Source organism: Otolemur garnettii, unplaced genomic scaffold (assembly GCF_000181295.1).
Source record: "Otolemur garnettii isolate 467f Iridium unplaced genomic scaffold, OtoGar3 scaffold00021, whole genome shotgun sequence".
In the NCBI taxonomy this organism is placed as follows: Eukaryota; Metazoa; Chordata; class Mammalia; order Primates; family Galagidae; genus Otolemur; species Otolemur garnettii.
The window spans coordinates 13977789-13997731 of NW_003852416.1; the positions used below are offsets into that span (position 1 = coordinate 13977789).

General features: G+C 39.0%; 1 protein-coding gene across 5 annotated transcripts in view; it reads left to right on the plus strand.

Annotated features, from left to right (window-relative positions):
• SORCS1 (sortilin related VPS10 domain containing receptor 1) overlaps nucleotides 1–19943 on the plus strand; it is a 505175-nt gene that overhangs the window by 269419 nt on the left and 215813 nt on the right. For all 5 annotated transcript variants that reach the window (XM_003787186.1, XM_003787185.2, XM_003787187.2 and 2 more), the window contains exon 3: nucleotides 190–289. In XM_003787186.1, coding sequence (XP_003787234.1) covers nucleotides 190–289 — 100 coding nt within the window. The remainder of the gene's footprint in view (nucleotides 1–189; nucleotides 290–19943) is intronic.

Sequence of the window (19943 nt, forward strand, 5' to 3'; positions counted from 1 at the left end):
TTCAATTTAAATGCAAATGTTAACCACTCACATGATGCTACTGTGTACATAATTAAGCATCATTATATACTGCATGAATCATTTAGAAACCTCCTGAGAACCATTCTACTATGTAAAACATGCATTATACTGACAGGCAGCCAAATGACATATACTTCTGTCCTCATTAATGCTCCTTTTGAATTATAGGTCAACCGATTATGGAACAACCTATGAGAAGCTGAATGATAAAGTTGGTTTGAAAACCATTTTAAGCTATCTCTATGTGTGTCCTACCAACAAGCGCAAGGTAAGAAACGGATATTCCGCATGCTACTTTTTCATGATGTGACTTCTTTCTGTCTTGGTTGGCCAACCTTTCTAGCTACCTAAAAATCCATTACAGTGAAGCTGGGATAAAAATGTAAAGATGACTTGATGGATGTTAAGGTTGTAAAATGTCTGACATATCATAATTTTCAGATCAGCAGCTGTGCAGACAGGAGGGTGAGGGGTAGGTAGATGATTACCATTTCCAAAAGGCAGCTACAAGGAATGAGTCTTGTGGAGTGGCTGCTGCTGACTCTCTTGTAAGAATTCTGACCAGTCAGTCACGAGAATCAGAATGAGCCTTGACAAGATAGCAGAAAAGATGTTTTAGCATACGATGTCCCAGTTTTCGCCTGTCATGTACTAAATAGGTTAACTAGAATTTAAGTGAATGCATCATCCTTGAGCAGATAGGAAGTTTTGTTTTTACAGTGTGTGCAACCTATACAGAAATGCCAAGTTGGAGGCACTGCATCTGGCAGAAGAGAATAGCTTGGAAAGAGCAGGGCGGTTAGTCGTCTCTGAGCATAGATCTTAGCTGCAGTGTAATCATATACAGCACTGTAAACAGATGAGAAAACAGGTTCCGCAAAAGGAAATGGTTTGTCTCCATTGCAATTATGGACACATTTGGGACTAGAATTCAGGTTTCTTAGTTAACAGTCACACTTTTTTTACTACACCCTACTGCTTCCATTAAGAGAGCGTATGTACTCTTCAAGGATGTTATATTTTTAGGAAGAAAATGTTTTCTTTTAAGAGAAAAAGACATGTATGTCTCAGAAGGAGTGTGATGCTACATCTGTACTTTTGTTTTTACAAACTTGCATTATCAGATTGTGAATTCTGTCATGAACTAATAGCATCTACCAAGAAATGAAAAAGTGTTGTCCATCAGTTTATCCTGCACCATAGTCCGTTATGATGGTAGCATGACATGACATCTGGGTTCTCATCTCAGATTTTTTGTTACTGTTAGTGACCTTGGGTAGGTTCTGCATTTTGTTATCCAGACTTTGAAAAGCGATGAGAAAATCTCTCAATCAATCAGTCTCAATCCTGGCTGCACATTGAAGGAATTAGGTGGCCTCCAAATGTGTAAGCGCTAGCCCCACCCCTGTTGCTCTAAATTAGGGCTTAGGTAATTATATTTTCCATTTTAATGAAGAAGTTGAATATTTTATTATTTTGCTGTAAAGATGTTGCTCACTGTATAAAAATAGCACCAGCACATGCAGTATATTGCAAGATTAAATTATTATCATTCTTCATTTGACTCTGTACAACAAAAACTTCTCCAATTCCAGGTAGTTCCAATGGAAGGATCATTAAGTATTTCAGCCAAAATCCTGATGTGGATGTAAGCAAGTTACAGTATTACACGAGGCTTAAGATAACAATGATGTCCTTGAATTACATAATTTTTATAACTGGTTTTTATCACAGATAATTTCATGAATTCTGAATATTACAGCTTTGTCTAAAAATCATAGGGTATTGTGAAAATTATGTGCATATGTTTATCTGCAGTCATTAACAATGTTGAGAGTAGTTGTTATTTTAAGTTGTCATCTACCAGTAATTTAGACAACTAGACTGGATTCACTTATTTCACACTCGTGTGTTTGAGAGTTCCATTTTACTCCTCAGTAGAGTTTACGTATTTCTCATATGCTTCTCCACTCCCTAGTTCATCTAGTTCTGAAGGGTTACTCTCCGTTAGCTTGATCAGGCAACCATCTTCATAAAAGGAGTTGTTAACAAGTCCTCAATTTTCTGCAGAAGCTTCATTAACTTTAGTTAACTTCTCCAGTTAAGGAGAAGAGAGTTTACTAGCAGCTTTCACTCTTTTCAAATCACCAAACTCATCTTATTTGTTTGATTTTGTCCCAACTCCTGACAGAGTACAGTAAACAACATCTCTCAAATCTTCCTGTGCAGAATTACTGATTCCCACTTTTCTTTATTTTATTAAGTCATATATACATAGATCATGAATACATTTATGTTTGTGGGATTCAATGTGTTGATTATTTGTACAAATTGGAGTACTTACATCCTACTAATTAACATAGCTTTTACCTCATTTACTTAATCACAGTGTTAAGACATTTGTGTTCTGTACTTGATAGATTTGACTTGTACCCTTGCAATATGCTCCATTGGTGTGATCCCACCATCAACCCTCCCTCTATCAAACTGGCCCCATCGCTATCCATCCCTCTTCCCTTCCCTCCTTCATCCTGGGCTATAGTTGTGATTCATCTTCTGTATGAAAGTATGAGTGATTATAAATTGGTTTCATAGTAGTACTGAGTACATTAGATATATATTTTTCCATTCCTGAGATACTTTACTAAGAAGAATATTTTCCAGCTCCATCCATGTAAACATGAAAGAGGCAAAGTCTCCATCTTTTTTAATGCTGCATAGTATTCCATGGTATACATATACCATAATTTATTAATCCATTCATGGGTCGATGGGCACTTGGGCTTCTTCCATGACTTGGCAATTATGAATTAAATTGCAATGAACAATCTGTTGAAAATATCCTTGTTGCCAAGTGATTTTTGGTCTTTGGGATATACACCTAGTAGAGGAATTGCAAGATCAAATGGCAGGTCTACATTTAGATCCCTGAGTGTTACCTAAACTTCTTTCCAAAAGGGATGTACTAGCTTGCATTCCCACCAGCAGTGCAAAAATGTTCCCTTTTCTCCACATCCATGCCAACATCTGTAGTTTTGGGATTTTGTGATGTGGGCTACTCTTACTGGAGTTAGATGATATCTCAAAGTGGTTTTACTTTGCATTTCTCTGATGATTAAACATGATGAACATTTTTTCATGTGTCTGTAGACCATGCACCTGTCTTCTTCAGAGAAGCTTCTGTTCGTGTCTCTTTCCCACAATAAAACGGGATTAATTGTTCTTTTCTTATTAACAAGTTTGAGTTCTCTGTGGACTCTTGTTATTAGATCTTTGTCAGAAATATAACCTAGAAAAATCTTCTCCCATTCTGAGGGCTATCTACTTGCTTTACTTACTGTGTTCTTGGCTATGCAGGAGCATTTTAGTTTGATCAGATCCCAGTAATGTATTTTTGATGTTGCTTCAATTGCCTAGGAGGTCCTTCTCATAAAGAATGCTGCCAGGCCAGTTTTTTCAAGTGTTTCCCCTGCACTCTCTCTAAGAATCTTTATAGTTTCATGTCTTAAGTTTAAGTGCTTTAAATAGTGAGAGTCAATTTGTGTTAGAGGAGAAAAGTGTGAGTCCAGGTTCAGTCTTCTACAAATCACCAACCCATTCACCCAGCACCATTTGTTAAGTATGGAAGGAATCTTTTCCCCAACTTATATTTTTGATAGGCTTATATAGATTAAATGACAATAAGTGTCTGGGTTCATCTCTTGGTTTTCAGTTCTATTCCATACACCTGCCTCTCTGTTTTGGAGTCAGTACCTTGCTGTTTTGATCACTATAGATTTATAGTATAGTCTGAAATCTGGTAACCTGATTCCTCATGATTGGTTTTTATTTCTGAGCACTATCTTGGCTATTCAAGGTTTTTTTCTGTTTCCATTTAAAATGAAGTACCAATTTTTCCAGATCTTTAAAGTATGACAGAGGTGCTTTAATAGGGATTGCATTAAATCTGTAGATTGCATTGGGTAATATAGACATTTTAACAATGTTGATTCTTCCTAGCTATGAGCATGGTATATTTTTCCATTTGTTAACATCTTCAGCTATTTCTTTTCTCAGAGTTTCATAGTTATCTTTATAGAGATCTTTCACGTCCTTTGTTAGTTACACTCCCAGATATTTCATCTTCTTTGGCAGTATTGTAATGGGAATAGAGTCCTTGATTGTTTTTTTCACCTTGACTCTTATTAGTATATATAAAGGCTATAGATTTGTGAGCATGGATTTTGTATCCTGAGACACTTGATCACTTCTAGGAGTTTTGTAGTTGAGTCCCTGAGGTTTTCCAGATATACAATCATATCATCTGTGAAGGATAACAGTTTGATTTCCTCTGATCCTATTTGGATAACTTTGGTTGCCTTCTCTTGCCTGATTGTGATGCCTAAGACTTTTATTACAATGTTAAAAAGCAGTGGAGACAATGGGCAACCTTGCCTGGTTCCTGATCTGAGTAGAGATGATTTCAGTTTAACTCCATTCAATATGATATTGGCAGTGGGTTTGCTGTAGATGCCCTCTATCAGTTTAAAAAATGTTCTTTCTGTACCTATTTTCTTAAGCGTTCTGATCAAGCATGATGGATATTATCAAAAGCTTTTTCTGCATCAATTGAGAGACTCATATGGTCCTTGTTTTTTATTTTGTTTATTTGGTGTATGACATTTGTAGATTTATGTATATTGGACCGTCCTTGGGACCCTGGGATGAAACCCACCTGGTCATGATATATTATTTGTTTGATGTGTTGCTGGATTCTGTTTACTAGGATCTTATTGAATATTTTTGCATCAATATTCATTAGAGATATTGGTCTATAGTTTTCTTTTCTTGTTGGGTCTTTTCCTGGTTTGGGTATCAGAGTGATATTTGCTTCATAGAATGTGTTGGGAAGTATTCCTTCTTTTTCTATGTTTTGGAAAAGGTTAAGTAACATTGGTATTAGTTCCTCTTCATAGGTTTGGTAGAATTCTGATGTGAAGCCATCTGGTCCTGGGCTTTTCTTTTTGGGGAGATTTCTTATATTTAATGCTATTTCAGAATTTGATATAGGCTTGTTCAACATTTCCACTTCTTTCTGGCTACGTCTAGGAAGGTGGTGTGTTTCCAAGTATTGGTCTATTTTCTTCAGATTTTCATACTTCTGAGAATAGAGTTTCTTGTAATATTCACTAAGTATTTTTTTAATTTTGAGGAGTGTGTTGTTATTTGGCTTCTATCATTTCTGATTGATGAAATTAGGGATTTTTATTTCTGGTTAGGTTAGCCAAAGGTTTATCTATTTTATTACCTTTTCAAAAAACCAACTTTTCGATTTATTGATCTGTTATATATATTTTTGTTTTCAATTTCATATAATTCTGCTCTAATTTTTGTTATTTCTTTTTTTCTGCTGGGTTTGGAGTTGGAATGTTCTTCCTTTTCCAGTTGCTTGAGTTGTCCCATTAAGTTGTTGACTTCCTCTCTTTCCATTCTTTTGAGAAAAGCTTGCACTGCTATAAATTGCCCTCTTAGGACTGCCTTTGCAGTATCCCAGAGGATCTGGTAATTTGTCTTCATTGTCATTTTGTTCCAAAAATTTAATTTCCTTCTTAATGTCATTTGTGGCCTGCTATCATTCAGCATGAGGTTATTTAGTTTCCATGTTTTTGTATGAGTATGCAGATTCCTGTTGTTACTGAGTTCAACTTTTATTCCATCATGGTCTGAGAAGATGCAAGGAATAATTTCTATTCTTTTAAATTTGCTGAGGTTAGACCAGTGACCTAAGATATAATCAATTTTGGAGTATGTCCCATGGGCTGATGAGAAGAATGTGTATTCAGATTTCTTAGGATGAAATATTCTGTAGATGTTTGTTAAATCCAATTGTTGAAGGGTTAAGTTTAAGCCTAAAATTTCTTTGCTTAGTTTCTTATTGGAGGATCTATCCAACACTGCCAAAGGGGTGTTAAAATCTCTGACTGTTATGGTGCTGGAGGAAATCAAGTTGCTTGTCTGTTAGAGTCTCTCTTATAAATTGAGGCACATTTTGGTTTGGTGCATAAATGTTAATAATTGAAATTTCATCATGTTGAGTGTTACCCTTAACAAATATGCAGTGACCATACTTATTTTTCCTTACTTTTGTTGGTTTAAAGCATATTGTATATGTGAATAAAATGTAGCACCTGCTTTTTTCTGATTTCCATTTGCCTGAATTATAGATGACCATCCCTTCACCCTGAGAGTATATTTATCTACAGTAGATATCTGGCCTGAGTTTTTGTATCCAGTCAGCCAACCTGTGCCTCCTTAGAGGACAATTTAAACCATTCACATTAATTGAGTGTATTGATAAGCCTGGTAGTATTTTGGATATGGAGTTTTTCAAAGGTCCAATGGACATTTTTAATCCTTTTGCCACTATGGAAGTTAGAGTTTGATCAAAAGTTTCTGAGTGAGTTTACTTTGGTAGTAGCACATTGTACTGGTCATTGTGGAAGATGGGTCTGAGAATATCCCGGAGAGCTGGTTTAGTTATGGCAAATTTCTTCAACATGTGAATGTCATTAAATTATTTAATTTCTCCATTGTAAATGAAAGAAACTCATTTTAGCTGGATACAGGATCCAGGGTTGAAAGTTATTTTGTTTTAGGTGGTTAAAGGTCGATGACTATCCTCTTCTAGCTTGTAAAGTTTCAGCAGAGAGATCTGCAGTTATTCTAATATTCTTCCCCTTGTAGGTTATGGTTTTCTTATGTCTGGCTGCTTGCAGAATTTTCTCTTTCATATTAACTTTGGCAAAGTTAATTATAATGTGTGTAGGAGATGTTTTATTTGGATTGAGTCATCCTGGGGTTCTGAAACTGTCTGTTATCTGGATTTCAGAATCTCTTGCCATGTTTGGGAAGTTCTTCTCTATTATCTCTTGGAGTAGAGCATCTGGGCATTTTGAAGCAACCTGTTATCCTTCAGGGATCCCTATGAGGTGAATATTTGCTCTTTTGGAATGGTCCCACAATTCTCTCAGGGAATGGTCTATTTTTGCTCTCTATTTCTCTTCCTCTTTGAGCATTTGGGAGCATTCTTTGTCTTCAATGTCAGAGATCCTTTCTTCTGCCTGCTCCATTGTGTTACTGAGGGATTCTACTATATTTCTCAAATCTTTGGGGGTTTCACATTCTTGCCTCAATGTGTCAAAATCTTTGGTGATTTTTTTCTTTGAATTCATTGAATTATTGAGATAACTTTTCAATTACTCCTTGAAATTCTAATTCTATCTTTACCTTCATTCTGTTGATCTTATTTGCCATGCAAATGCTGAACTCAATTTCTGACATCTCTGCCAGAATGGGATCATCTGGTGTGATGATTATTTGTCTTACCAGAGTTTTTCTGCTGATTCCACCCCAGGATTATTCTTCACCATTTGGCTAGATGGGCAGGTAAGGTGAAATTGGATTGGGGGCTCCTGGAGTTGTGGTTAACCAGATCTTTGCCAAGTATCTGGGACTGGTGACTGTAGTTTTTTCCCCCTACAGCTTTGCAAAGGACCCATACAGTATTAAGTATGAGGTTCTGGGGACCTGCTTGTTGTGGTGGTTTAGGTGGCTCTGTTTTGTATTCAGCTGGTCTTTATTTGATCCTAGTGGATCAGTGACTCTGGGTTGAAGTATCAGCTGAAATTTGCTTTCTTGGAATCGCAGCTTGCCTCAGCAGAGGTGACATGCAGTTATCACTGTTCTCTCTCAGCTCAGCTCCCTGTCTTCAGCTTTATTGGGTACTTTCTGGTCATTATCCTTCCCTCTACATGGGAGCTTCTGTCAAAAGCTGGCTCCACTTGGCCATCTTGCCCCTCCTCCTGATTCCCACTTTTCCAATACCATTTTCTGTTGTTAGCCATTCATGTTTGTCTGTGAATTTACACTGAGAGCAGAGCAGGTCCTGTGCCCAGTGTCTGTGGATGGTGCTGGCTCCCAGCCACCAGGCTATGGTGAGCACCTAGGCCAAGTGCAGGCTGGGGCTACTCTCAGGTAACTGTCTTGAGAAAGCTCCCCAGGTGTTTGTGATACATATCTAGGATTAAGAATTACTGATATAAAGTGTGATGTTCCCTCTGACTGTAAACATTTCAAGTTCTTTGATAGAACTTTCAGTTCTGTGCTTTCAGTTGAGTGTAGTTTCTGGAGTCAGATTGTTTGAGTAAACATTACATTTAAAATGGGGAAAATTATAGTGCCTACCTCATGAAGAAAGTCATACGGATTATATGAAATTAGGCATTTCAAGTGTTTAGCACAGAATAGTAAAGTTTTAGTCAATGTTTTTTTTCTGTATTTCATTCTCTTCTTTTTTTATATTCCTATTCCTCTTTCTTTATGTAATTATCCCAGGTAGTAGTAATAATTATTCTCTATAAATAGCAGTGTCTACCAGAACTTTCTATGATTTAGAAATGTTCTTCTAAGTTGTCCCATCCAAGAGTGTCCAACCTTTTGGCTTCTCTGCATCACACTGGAAGAAAAGTTGTCTTGGGTCACATATTAAATATACCTGCAGTAATGAAAGGTGATGAGCAAAACAAAAAAGCTTCCTGCATAATTTTTTTGATACCTGGCACCACAGAATAGCACAAAAGACCTCACATAATCTGCATGAGGCTCACAGACTGGTTTGGACACCCCTGCAGCTGAAACAACTTGGCTATTGAGTATTTGGAATGCGGCTACTGTTCATTGAGTGACTAGATTTTAAATTTCATTTAATTTTAATTAATTCATATGTATATAGTCACATGATGGCCACAGTATGATACAGCACAGCCCAATAGTGTTAAAGTCACAAATTAAGAAGTATACCCTGGACATTCCTGCCTTCCCCTTACTGGCTGGTTACTTCATCAATATAATTACATCTAAAAAATTTTGATCTTTTGAACACAGTCCCAAATTGAGGAACTGAACTTGCGTCCTTTATTTTTATAACAAGATTTGGTTGTTTGTTGGCTTTGAATCAATTTTTGTAATCCTCATTGATTTTTGCTCTAGTTCACATCTTTTACTAAATTTAATTTAACAATTAACAAACTGTATGCTAGGAAATGTACTATGTGTCATGGGATATAAAGAGCGATACGAGAGCTAAGCCAGCATCATGCCCACAGAGGTCCTCTATTCTAGGACAAATGCATCATGACACTTTGTAATGGAAATATCCAGGGAATCTGTCTCCGCCTTGCATCTGCTTCCACCTAGCAGGTGACTTTGAATGAGTCATTTACGTTTTCTCCATTTGTAGAATGATATGGGCAAAAATAAACAAATTTATGGGCAGAAGAGACTTTATAATTACCCTAATCCACTGATAGTTTGCTTTACTGATGCTGTTAGGAGGAACATGATAGAAAACTTAAGATGCCAAACACTGACTGTGAGTGTAGGATTTTCTGTAGTAGCAGAATGTTTGGTGAGGATTCAGAGACTCCAAGGATATTTGCAGGGGCTGGACTTAGAGTGAGGGTCTCAAGTCCAGGTGCAGCTTCTAAGACTGGAAAGGAAGCTGAGAGGTAATACTGTTAAGAGCCCTCCCAGCAAATCTGCCCAGTTCAATCCACCAATATTAATCAGGCTGCATAATTAATCTGTAGTTGTCTGAAGGACTTTTACAAGGACATCTGGCCACAGGCATTTAGCTGATCTGAAGACTTGGCACACCATAGTTCCAGAAAAAAAGAGAAGGTGGTCTCTGTGACTATGAGGGAAGTGCTTAAGGGCCTGTTACCTTCCGTAAGCAGAGGTGGCCCTGAATTGTTTAAATTACCATGTTTGTGAGGGAACCTAAAAGAAGGATTTTTCTACCCTATAGATAAATGAGGCCTTAAGGGTCTCTTTCTGAGATTCTGAGAGATTTAAGAAATATTGGAGGACAATGAAGGTCTTTACAATGGCACCAAAATCAGTAGAGTTGGCATTGCAATCTGTCTGCACACAGCTCTTCTCCTTATGGGTGAATTTATCACTACATAACACATACACCCTCCAAGGGGGGACATATTTGAACCAAGGAAATAACCACTTGCATATTTTAAAGTATGAATATATTTTTCCTACTCAATGAGAGTTTATGTAAAAAAAAAAAAGAGAGAAGAAGAAGTAGACAGAAATATCAGTGTCTATTAATTATGCAGAGCAACTCCAGTTTGCTCCCATTCCCTTAGGACTGCTGCTATCCTCCAGTGAAAAAGGCAGGCTCCTTTACAAAGTTGTATTAATTCTTTCAGGTCTCTAGGGTGCTATCCAGCAAGTTGAAATCTTTTGTACCAGACAGTTCCCTCTGCTTTTCACACAAGTGGGAGCCACTGGAATAAAACTGACGACATCAGGGTAACCGTCTGAATTCCCAGAAACCTGTTTTGCCTTCACATTCTTACTGCTATTTTTATCCGTTTGTGAGGCCCAGCGCAGTTCTTCAGTCATCATGCCTCACACAGTAGGCATCATGCCCTGGCTTTGCAGGCTGCTTGTTAGGGACATTACTGAGATCAGTGTCCAGAAGAAGGCAGGCTCTTATTTACAGTTTAAATTGACGATCATCCATTGGCTCTTTCTCTGAAAGCCTACTTTAAATTACAGCAGATTTCCTTGGGTAGCTCTCTCATAGTAAAAACTGTAATCTTATCATATGTCAGTCTAAGAAATCATCACTAACTAAAAGCCTTAGGAAGCCTCCTCTTAGGTGTTATCCTAGCTCATTCCTCATTTCTCTGAAGGAACCCTGCATCCGGTCTCTGATTTGTAAGGTTGGCCCAAAAGAACGAGGCTGAGTGGGTCCTCATGCCACAGGAGAGACAGGTTAACTATCTGTCCCTGGTTCTCAGAGGGGGCTCAGTTCAGGATAAATCCCAAGGCTTGTTTGTGTATAAGAGTTTTACTGGCCACAAGCAAACAGTGTGCTATAAGAAATTAGTATGTAACCTGTGTCTGAAAGGAACAGCTCAGTGATGGAAGAACCAAAACAAATACAGCAAAGGAAAAAAAATGTTGAAATCTCCTGCACCCTCACTTTTAAATTCTGAGTTTATTGTTATTTTGTCTAAAAAGAATACTTCCATGTACTCTGTGTGTACATCAGTGATACCTTCCAGTCACCTCTAGCTAACTAACCCTCCGGTTCTCCCTCCATGAAACGTCGTACAACATCTTAAAGGGTTAAAGAATACATAATCCCAAGTGGAATTCATTAGGGAAGAAAACAAAAGCATAGCTTTGTTTTTTTCATTACATTTGGAACAGCAAATGATTTTAGTTGTTCCATTCTTACGCTTTCTGCACACTGTGTTTTCAATGAAGAAGAAATTCAGCCAGTATTTGTTCTTTATGTTTCCTGTGCCCCTTCATCCCTCCGTTCCTTCTCATTTGTGTTATCACCACTTCATTTCTATCGTTCTTACTGAGAGAATCTTCCAAGACCCTCATCCCATAAATAGGACCCTAGCTCCTCAGAACACACTGATCTTTCCTGGGGGACTCGTGGTGAACACTAGCATTAGGCATTGTTTGCGTTTTCTACAGATGTTTAGGTTTTAATTACCATACTGTCTGTGGCACTTTCTAAATAAGGATTTGATTATGGACTCCTTATCTCCTTATATTTGGGCACCCTTCATCTCTCTTGTCACTTGGTTGGGTGGTCTGTATACCATATACTTGACTTTTGGGGACAGCAAAGAGGTAAGGTCAATAGGGTCTGCCAGCTTCTCTCAGGAAGAATTGTGTAAACAGCAAACTCAAACTTAGACGATGTCAGAGACATTCAGAGTCTATTTTTTGTTTGATAGATAGGGAGACTGAGTCCCAGAAGAGTTTTAGTGACTTGCCTGAGGTTATATGGAACTGGTGAATGGCAAACTAAGATCAGCATGCCTTGAAAGTAAACCATCAATTCTCAAGCTATAGCCCTCGGTAGAGTGCTGTGGCATCACAGCTCACGGCAACCTCCAACTCTTGGGCTTAAGTGATTCTCTTGTCTCAGCCTTCCAAGTGGCTAGGACTATAGGTGCCTGCCACAACACCCGGCTATTTTTTTATTGTAGTTGTCATTGTTGTTTAGCTGGCCAGGCCCAGTTTGAACCTGCCAGCCTCAGTGTATGTGGCCAGCACCTTAACCAGTGAGCTATGGGTACTGCCAAGGCAACTTATCTCTCTTATAAGATCAAATTGATTGCCCTGATGAGATTGTCTCACTCCCTGGTATCTCCAAGGCGTTTGTTTTCTTTTTTTCTTTCCCCTAGCATTTGTCTTTCACTTCTAATTATAGTTGTTTTTGACCATGTCTAATCCCTCCTTTGGAAAACAAGGTCCCAGATGGGGTAAAGTGCCGTGACCAGCTTCATAGTCTCTAAAGACCACATGCCAAGCATAGGGTTTTAGTGTTCAGTAAGTATCCAACAGAGGGCTGCGTCCTGGAACCTAACTGGGCTTTTGGACTTGCTGGCTACAACATGAAAAGGAAAGTGCCATGTAAAATCAGCTGTGACTCACTTATTTTTTTCTAATTATAAAATTAATTCTTTCAAGTGAATAAACAAGAACAGTAATGAATCCCTGTAGGTTTTAGTCATTTCTAGGTCATAATGTATAATTTTATCTTTTCTAACCAAGAAGAACATGATTAATATTTAAAATGCCAGGACTTGGCATAGCACTCACTTGACATTATGTGGGGAGGCCAACGGGAGCTGGTGTATTGTATAATACATCAAAGGGGGTGCACGACATTTCCCTTGGCAGACAGGCAACACTTGCTCATTCCACCCCAGCTCTTTTATCCGTCCCTTTGTACACAAGATCATCCGTTTGCCTCTAATCTTTTAAAAAGAATGTATGTTTCATTCATAAAGAAGTGCCAGGCATGAGCTCAGAGACATAGTGGAAGTGGCATGCTCCAAACTTCAATAAAAGTGGCTTTTTTAGTGAATAAATGCTTAGTTCCCTACTCTTAACCTAGGGGACGATGACTAAAGGGAAAGATCATCTCCTTTGATCCTTTTTTTGGGTAGAGCTGAGTGTTACGCTGCTCTAATCCATCAAGCATTATTCAGTTTCCTTCTCGAACATTAAGAAAATAAAATCCAAAAGCAGGCCACATCTATATGTTTTCTCTGAGTGGTTTTTAATAGGTATCTCCTGGGTTTTAAACAAGTCACAGAATAAATAATGTAGAATGCTGCCTTTGAAATAGGAACAGAGTGCCAGGAACAGTGCCCTCTAGATAGCGCCCTGACCACTCCAAGAAGGCCTTGGGGAACCTCCTGGGACTCCTGGGCTCTATGAAACAAGATTGGAAAAATAAAGCACTGATCACGGCCCCGCCCCTCTCTGTACACTGAACAGCCATTTACTCTGCTATTTTGTATAATCAAAGCACTTATGATGATACTCATAAATAAAGGAATGCTAACAAAACTATACTCTTCAATTGTAACACAGTATGTTAATTATGTAGTAAGTGCCTAGTTGATTTTTATTGGATAATGTCTGTATCTCTCTAAAACTGATGCTGCAAAAATTTTTTAATGAATAATAAAGACAAGCAGGTTCACACAGCAAATTGTCATCAGTGAATGGGTTCCAGAGCCTTTCCCCTCCCCTCCCTCTGTCTCCCATATCTCCTGATTTCTCTGGGTCCTCGGAACGGATCAGTTTAACCTGGAGTTTACCCTTTTTCTTCATGCAGCATTGAGTAGGACTAAGTACTTTTTTGTTCAAAAGAAGCTTCCTGCATAATTAACAGCATATATCTGTTATTCCTCATTTGTAAGGTGTTAAGTCTGTCATGTTAAATAAGCGTCTAATGTGGTAAATAGTAATCCTGAATTATTGAATTAGAAAACTAAGTTATATCTGTATGTAGATCAAGTTTATAGGTTTTTGGCACTATAATTCGTAATTAGTGACATTTATGTTTTTAAAAAAGAGATATGGGTGGTTAGCTAACTAGATAAATAGATAGAGTAGATACAGGGGTCCTCAGACTTTTTAAACAGGGGGCCAGTTCACTGTCCCTCAGACCGTTGGAGGGCCGGACTGTGGACCCTGGGATAAATCAGCCACTAAGCAGGACAGGCAGCGGTGGGCTGGATAAATGTCCTCGGCGGGCCGCATGTGGCCCGCGGGCTGTAGTTTGAGGACGCCTGCAGTAGAAAGGTGTTTTAGAGGCCCACATATCAGTCTTTTCTAATTTTTGATGATGCTTTCTCTATCAAAAAAATAGAACTCTATCTTGTGGTTTTATTCCTTTTTAACAAATGATGTTAATCAAGGGCGCGATAACCTAAATTAGTTTCCAAGTGTTTGGGGTAAGTTGACCTGGAGACTGGAGACGTCACGGTTTTTATATCACTGAATCACTGACAGGTTATCAGAATATAGAGTGCCTTTGCAGCCAGGCAACTAGAAACTGTCAAATATGAAAGGAAAACTTTCAGAGGCTGCACGTTCTGCAAATACACACAATAGGCTATCTGCTTAGTGTTCTGCGAGGAGGGCTTTTTTTCTTTTTAACTTACTTATCTATCCACTTCTTTATTTTTGCCTTATCATGTGTCCTTATTAGAGCTCATGTTCTCTGATGTCTGGCTGGTCTAATGTTAAGCGTCCATCCATTACCCTTTTATGAAGGTCAAATGCATTATTTCTGGTTGGTTCCAAGTTACGCTCTGCTGTGGAAAATGGTCAGAGGTCTTTTCAACATTCTGGTCTGTTTGCTTCCAGCGCGCTCCCTGTGGTCTCTCAGGGGGTTCCATCATCCGGTGTTTGACATACTGTATCTAGAACATTTGTTCCTAGTGAATAGCCCGTGCTGCTTTCAGGATGGATGGAGATGCAAGTCAGGCGCCATAGGAAATTTGCCATATTTACCGGACTGGAGACGTTTCACTCCAATGTAGCAGAACTGCCCCAAGCTTTCTGTTGGTGCTGTTGGGGAAATAATGTGAACGTGAATGAATCTTTAATAAAACCACTATTTCTCACCTGCTGAAATTAAAGGAGCACTGCCAGCCTTACAAGCTAAATTGTTTTCATTCAAGTGTTCCTTTTGTTGCCCTGAACTTTCTTTTTACTAAGTCTCCCGTTTTTGGTTTCATCTCCTCTGTTCCTTTAGTCATCCATTTTTTAATTTTATTGGGCCCCTGATCTCCAATCTGCACCTCATCTCTTGACCTTTCAAGTCAACTACTTAAGTTCGGCAAAACAAACTTTAGCTCATAGGCATAGATTCTCATAGGTGAAAAGGCCTTCAATATGGGATAGACAAGGCCATGCATGGCTGGGAGAGAGAGAGAACTCTCTTCTTTGGCTGCTTAGGGCTGTGTTTGTTTGGGAGTAGAATACCAACTGTCCATGATTGATAGCGTCTGCTGTCAGGACATTTCCTGTAGTAGAGAAAAGGACAATGTGGCTGCATTCAGAAAACAAAGAGTGAGTGAAATGAAAGCATCTTGAATAGTAACCTCTCCCAGATAAGAGAGGAAGAGTCACGGGAGGAAGGGCACAGATGTGGAGCCAGCAGAGAAGATGGCAGAGATTACTGCAAATAATTTCAACAGTAATGAGGGAAAGCTAACACAAAAAGCACAATGGAGACCGGGGGTGGCAGAAAAAGAAATAATAAAATCATGCGTATGTGCAGCAGTACAAGTTTAAGAATCTCTTGAGAACTCAGAGAGAGGAGAGAGCTAATTTCCCAGGAACTTATTAAGACTTTCAGAGGGAGTACAATTTACCCTTATCTTTCTGTTCTTCCTGAGTGGTTTCAAAGGGGTGAAAGATGTTGATGGCTGTGGCTGAAATTGGTTTTGCCAGGAAGAAAAACACAATTGTGACTCAAGCGTGGGGGTGAGACAGGCCTCGATCTGGGCTCCCCAAGTCCCCTGCGTCAGATTCAGACACCGATGTGGCTGCCCACGCATAACGGACCTTTGTCCTTTTAATGCCATCTCTCCTAGCTGCTCCCCCACACCTCTGTGCACCTCTCTCTTTTGTGTACACTTCGTATTTTCTTCACTTGTCAGGTGGATGGGCCTATTTGGGTCACTGTAGAACTACGGTTTATCATTTGCAGGTGGTCATGGTGAATTTTTGCTCAGTGGAGTCATTAGTTGTGGTGTGATGGGTTATTATCGACCCTGGAAGCCAAACTGCTTGGCTTTAAATTCTAGCTAAGCCACGTGCTAGTTCTATGCCTCAGACAAGGTTTTACCTGTTGGTTTGTGTGTTGTGAACCTCTCTGCCATACGATTCCCTTCCCTCTAAACTGAAATATAATGATGCATCGTAGTATAGTTGTAGGAAGTAAAGAATCAAAACAAGCAAAGAACAGAGCCTAAGACCTAGCACGCATTCAACAAGTGCATGTCTCTTTCTTATCATTATCATCTGTTTTAAATTATATGTCCATGCCTTAAGCTGTCATCTGTCAACTCAACTAAAAGTTATTAAATGCCTATTTTGTTTCAGATCTTTTTTTAAGAACCAGTAAGTGGAAATATAAGATATCGCCTGGCCCTTAAGGATTGTGCAGTCTGGTAGAGGAGATGAATGTGTGAACAATCTATTACGGCCCTGAACTGATGTATCGTGATAGCTGTGCACACAGAACTCTCTTTGCAGACTCTAGGAAGATCTCAGAGAGAAGTAAATATTTGCCAAAGGACAGGAGAAAAGAAGATGAAAACTGCCTTTAAGTGGATGTGCTGTGAGAAACCAGCATTCACAAGCACAGTGTATAGCTTTGAGTGGTTTTCAGATTTAAATGTCTATTTTGTTCCTTACAAGATGTGAATTCCCATTGATATTTGACTATAATCACTAATTAAATTAAATCCCCTAAAGTCTTCATAACCCATTTGAATTACAATTCTTATATAATAATACAATTTATTTTCCTTTTTTTTTCTTTAAAGAGAAAGGACCTTCCTTGTTGCCTAGCCTGGAGTTCGTTGGTTTTAGGTATACTTAAGTTTCTTCCCATAATCAAATAGCTCACTGCAGCCTTCAGACTCCTGGGCTTAAGTGATCGTCCCACCTTAGCCTTCTGAGTAGCTGAGAATTACTTAGGTGTTCTAGGTGTTCAGTTGTTATAAACTTTTTTCTCCCTCTTGCTGATTAAATCAATAAATGGGCAGTCGTGACAGTATTAGTATTGAATTAAGAGAACTAAAATTTACTTCATTACAGATTTGATATATTCTGCATTTATACCAAGTAACTATTGGTCAGTCAGAACTACTGATGAAATTTTGAGGTTCAATATTAAGAAATCAATTGACACATATTTTATTGAACACCTAACTTGTACCTGGTTCATGGCAAGCACAATGGTGAATTTAAAACAAGCATAAACCGTGCACGGCCTTTACATAATTCGCAGTCCTAATGTGGGATGCAATCAAATAATGTAAGGAGGTGGATTGTTTCATTTGTGTCACACAGGTGACAAAATCTCTAAGGGGTTGGAGAGGGCTGTCGTCTGGAAAAGTCAGGGAAGAAGCACTAAGTTGGCCACTGAAGTAGATTGATGTGACACAAGGCCATGACATACACAACAGAAAATAATTTACCTGAACCAACATTTATTGACTGGTAGGCAGCAGAGATGCAAGCATGCATAAGGCATTGTCCTGTCTGCAAAGAGCTCACAGGTTGGAGGGAGTCTATGCAGGTAACAGTGAGCATGGGGTTTGATCGATGCAAATGTTATACATTCCATTTCTTGAAATCTTAATAATTTCATATTAGATATTCTACTCTTTTTTTACCCTAAAGCTTATAAAGTGTTCATTTGATAGATTGTTAATCTAAGTTGCTGATTTAGATACATACAGTTCCAATGAACTTATTGGACCATGGGGAGGCTGGGTGATAAGGGAAGAGGGTGATATTGGAAAAGGTGGGAATATGAATGAATGCAGGAGGATATGTGGCAATAAGAGAAGCGTCCAGGCATTCCTGGGGAGTCAGCTGGGCTCTGGTGTTCCACGTACTTCATCCTTCTCTCCACCACTTTCTAAAAAGGGCCAGATTCCCTTGAAAGGGAAGAGCTGCACCTTGACAGTGATGGTGCTTTTCCCATCAATACCCAGATTTCACTGGGATGGGTACAGCTTTTCTTGAGAGTCAAACCCACCCACCTTGACCCAAAGAGTAATAAAAGTGTTTGAATTCCGGATGTTGTCCAGAAAACAAGCCAAATCTATGCTGGGGAAAGAGATGCTGAAACTCAGGAAGGTGCCTCTCCAATGTTAAAAACAGTCTGCTTTCTTTTGTTTTATTTATTTTTTATTTTTTCTAATAGGACTTGTTATACTACAGTATTTATTATGCCGCAGGAATTTTTATTATTATTAAATCATAGCTGTGTACATTAATGTAGTCATGGGGTACAGTGTGCTGGTTCTATATACAATCTGAAATAGTCTCATCAAACTGGTTAACATAGCTTTTATGGCATTTTCTCAGTTATTGTGTTAAGACATCTATAATCTACATTTAGAAAGATTCACATGTACCCTTGTAGGATGAACCAGTGTGTTTGTGTGTGTCCACCACTTAGGCTTTCTCAGTGCACTGTTTAACCAACCAATTTACATATTTTCTCCACTGCCTAATGCTGTCCCTGTTCCTTTGTCCCGAGCCCTTTGTGCTTCTGTTTGGGAGCATATTACTGACATTTACAGACTCCCACGGAGGACTCAGTCAGTTCCTACCACAGATGCCCATTGTTCCAAGAGGGCTGACCTTCACCCCTAGGCACCAATTAAAATCTATTATTTCTTATGGCTGCAGTGCGAGAGCTTGTTGGAATTCTGGCTCCACGCCCAGTGTAACTGGTGGGATGCATTCTTCTTAGTCTTCTTCTCCTCGTTATTATTCTTCTTCCCCAAACAAGGAGAGAGGGACCTGCAAATAGAAATGTATGTTTCCTCTAAAGGAAGAAAGGGCAGACCACCGGAGCCACCAGGAGTTTTCAATTAAATGACCTTTTGTGTCAGCCTAAATGAATACCTGAAATAAATAAAATAATTAGGAAAAAATTGGGAAATTGCCTGCAGGTTTATCTCCTCCGATTCACTTATCAGCCAGAGCTCACTAATTACTTCCTAAAGATGATTTGTTGCTAATTGCAAGGCTATTCTGCCCCAGGCATAGTTGAGTCGACTCTATGGCAAACTGACAGAGAGACCAAAGTTCCAGAGTGTGAGAAATCCCGCACTGAGCTCTCTACCTGTCAAATTATGTGAATAGCCAGCACACTGCTGGGTGAACTTTTATGTGAATAGCCAGCACACTGCTGGGTGAACTTTTAAGTATACTTAAGTTTCTTCCTATAATCAAATTTGGGATCAAGCTATTTAGAGCTAGGAGTAGTGTACCTGGGATTGTAGATGTCCCTTGTAGGAAGCTTGGTGTTTCTGACGGACCGGCAGCTCTCAGATGTGCTAATTTAGGGAAGCAATGTGGAGATGTGTTAAAACGCATGTCCTCCCCTTTGCAGCTCTTTCCAGGCTTCACCTCTATTTCCGCTACCTTCTGTTGCGGTGAGTGCCTGATGCTGCTGACTTTTAAATGGAGTTTGAAGTCAAATTCTACCAACCAAGTTATTTTGGGAGAAATGGCCATAAACACAGTGGCCCAGAAACAAGGCTGACTCTACTCAGATTGAGACACGAAGTTCCGATTTGCTAAAAAGTAAATGGGGCTTGAAATTTGCCTTTCCCTGTTTGGTTTAAAATTCTAGATCTAAGCAAGTTAAAGCTTGACGGAAAGCACTGTCCTCTTCTCGTAGAAATAGCCTCTTCCTCTTCTTCCCACACTACCCCTGCGCTGTCAGCCCTAGCAGGCAGAGGGAGAAAGTGCAGTTAATTTTTTGATGTGCAGAAAGA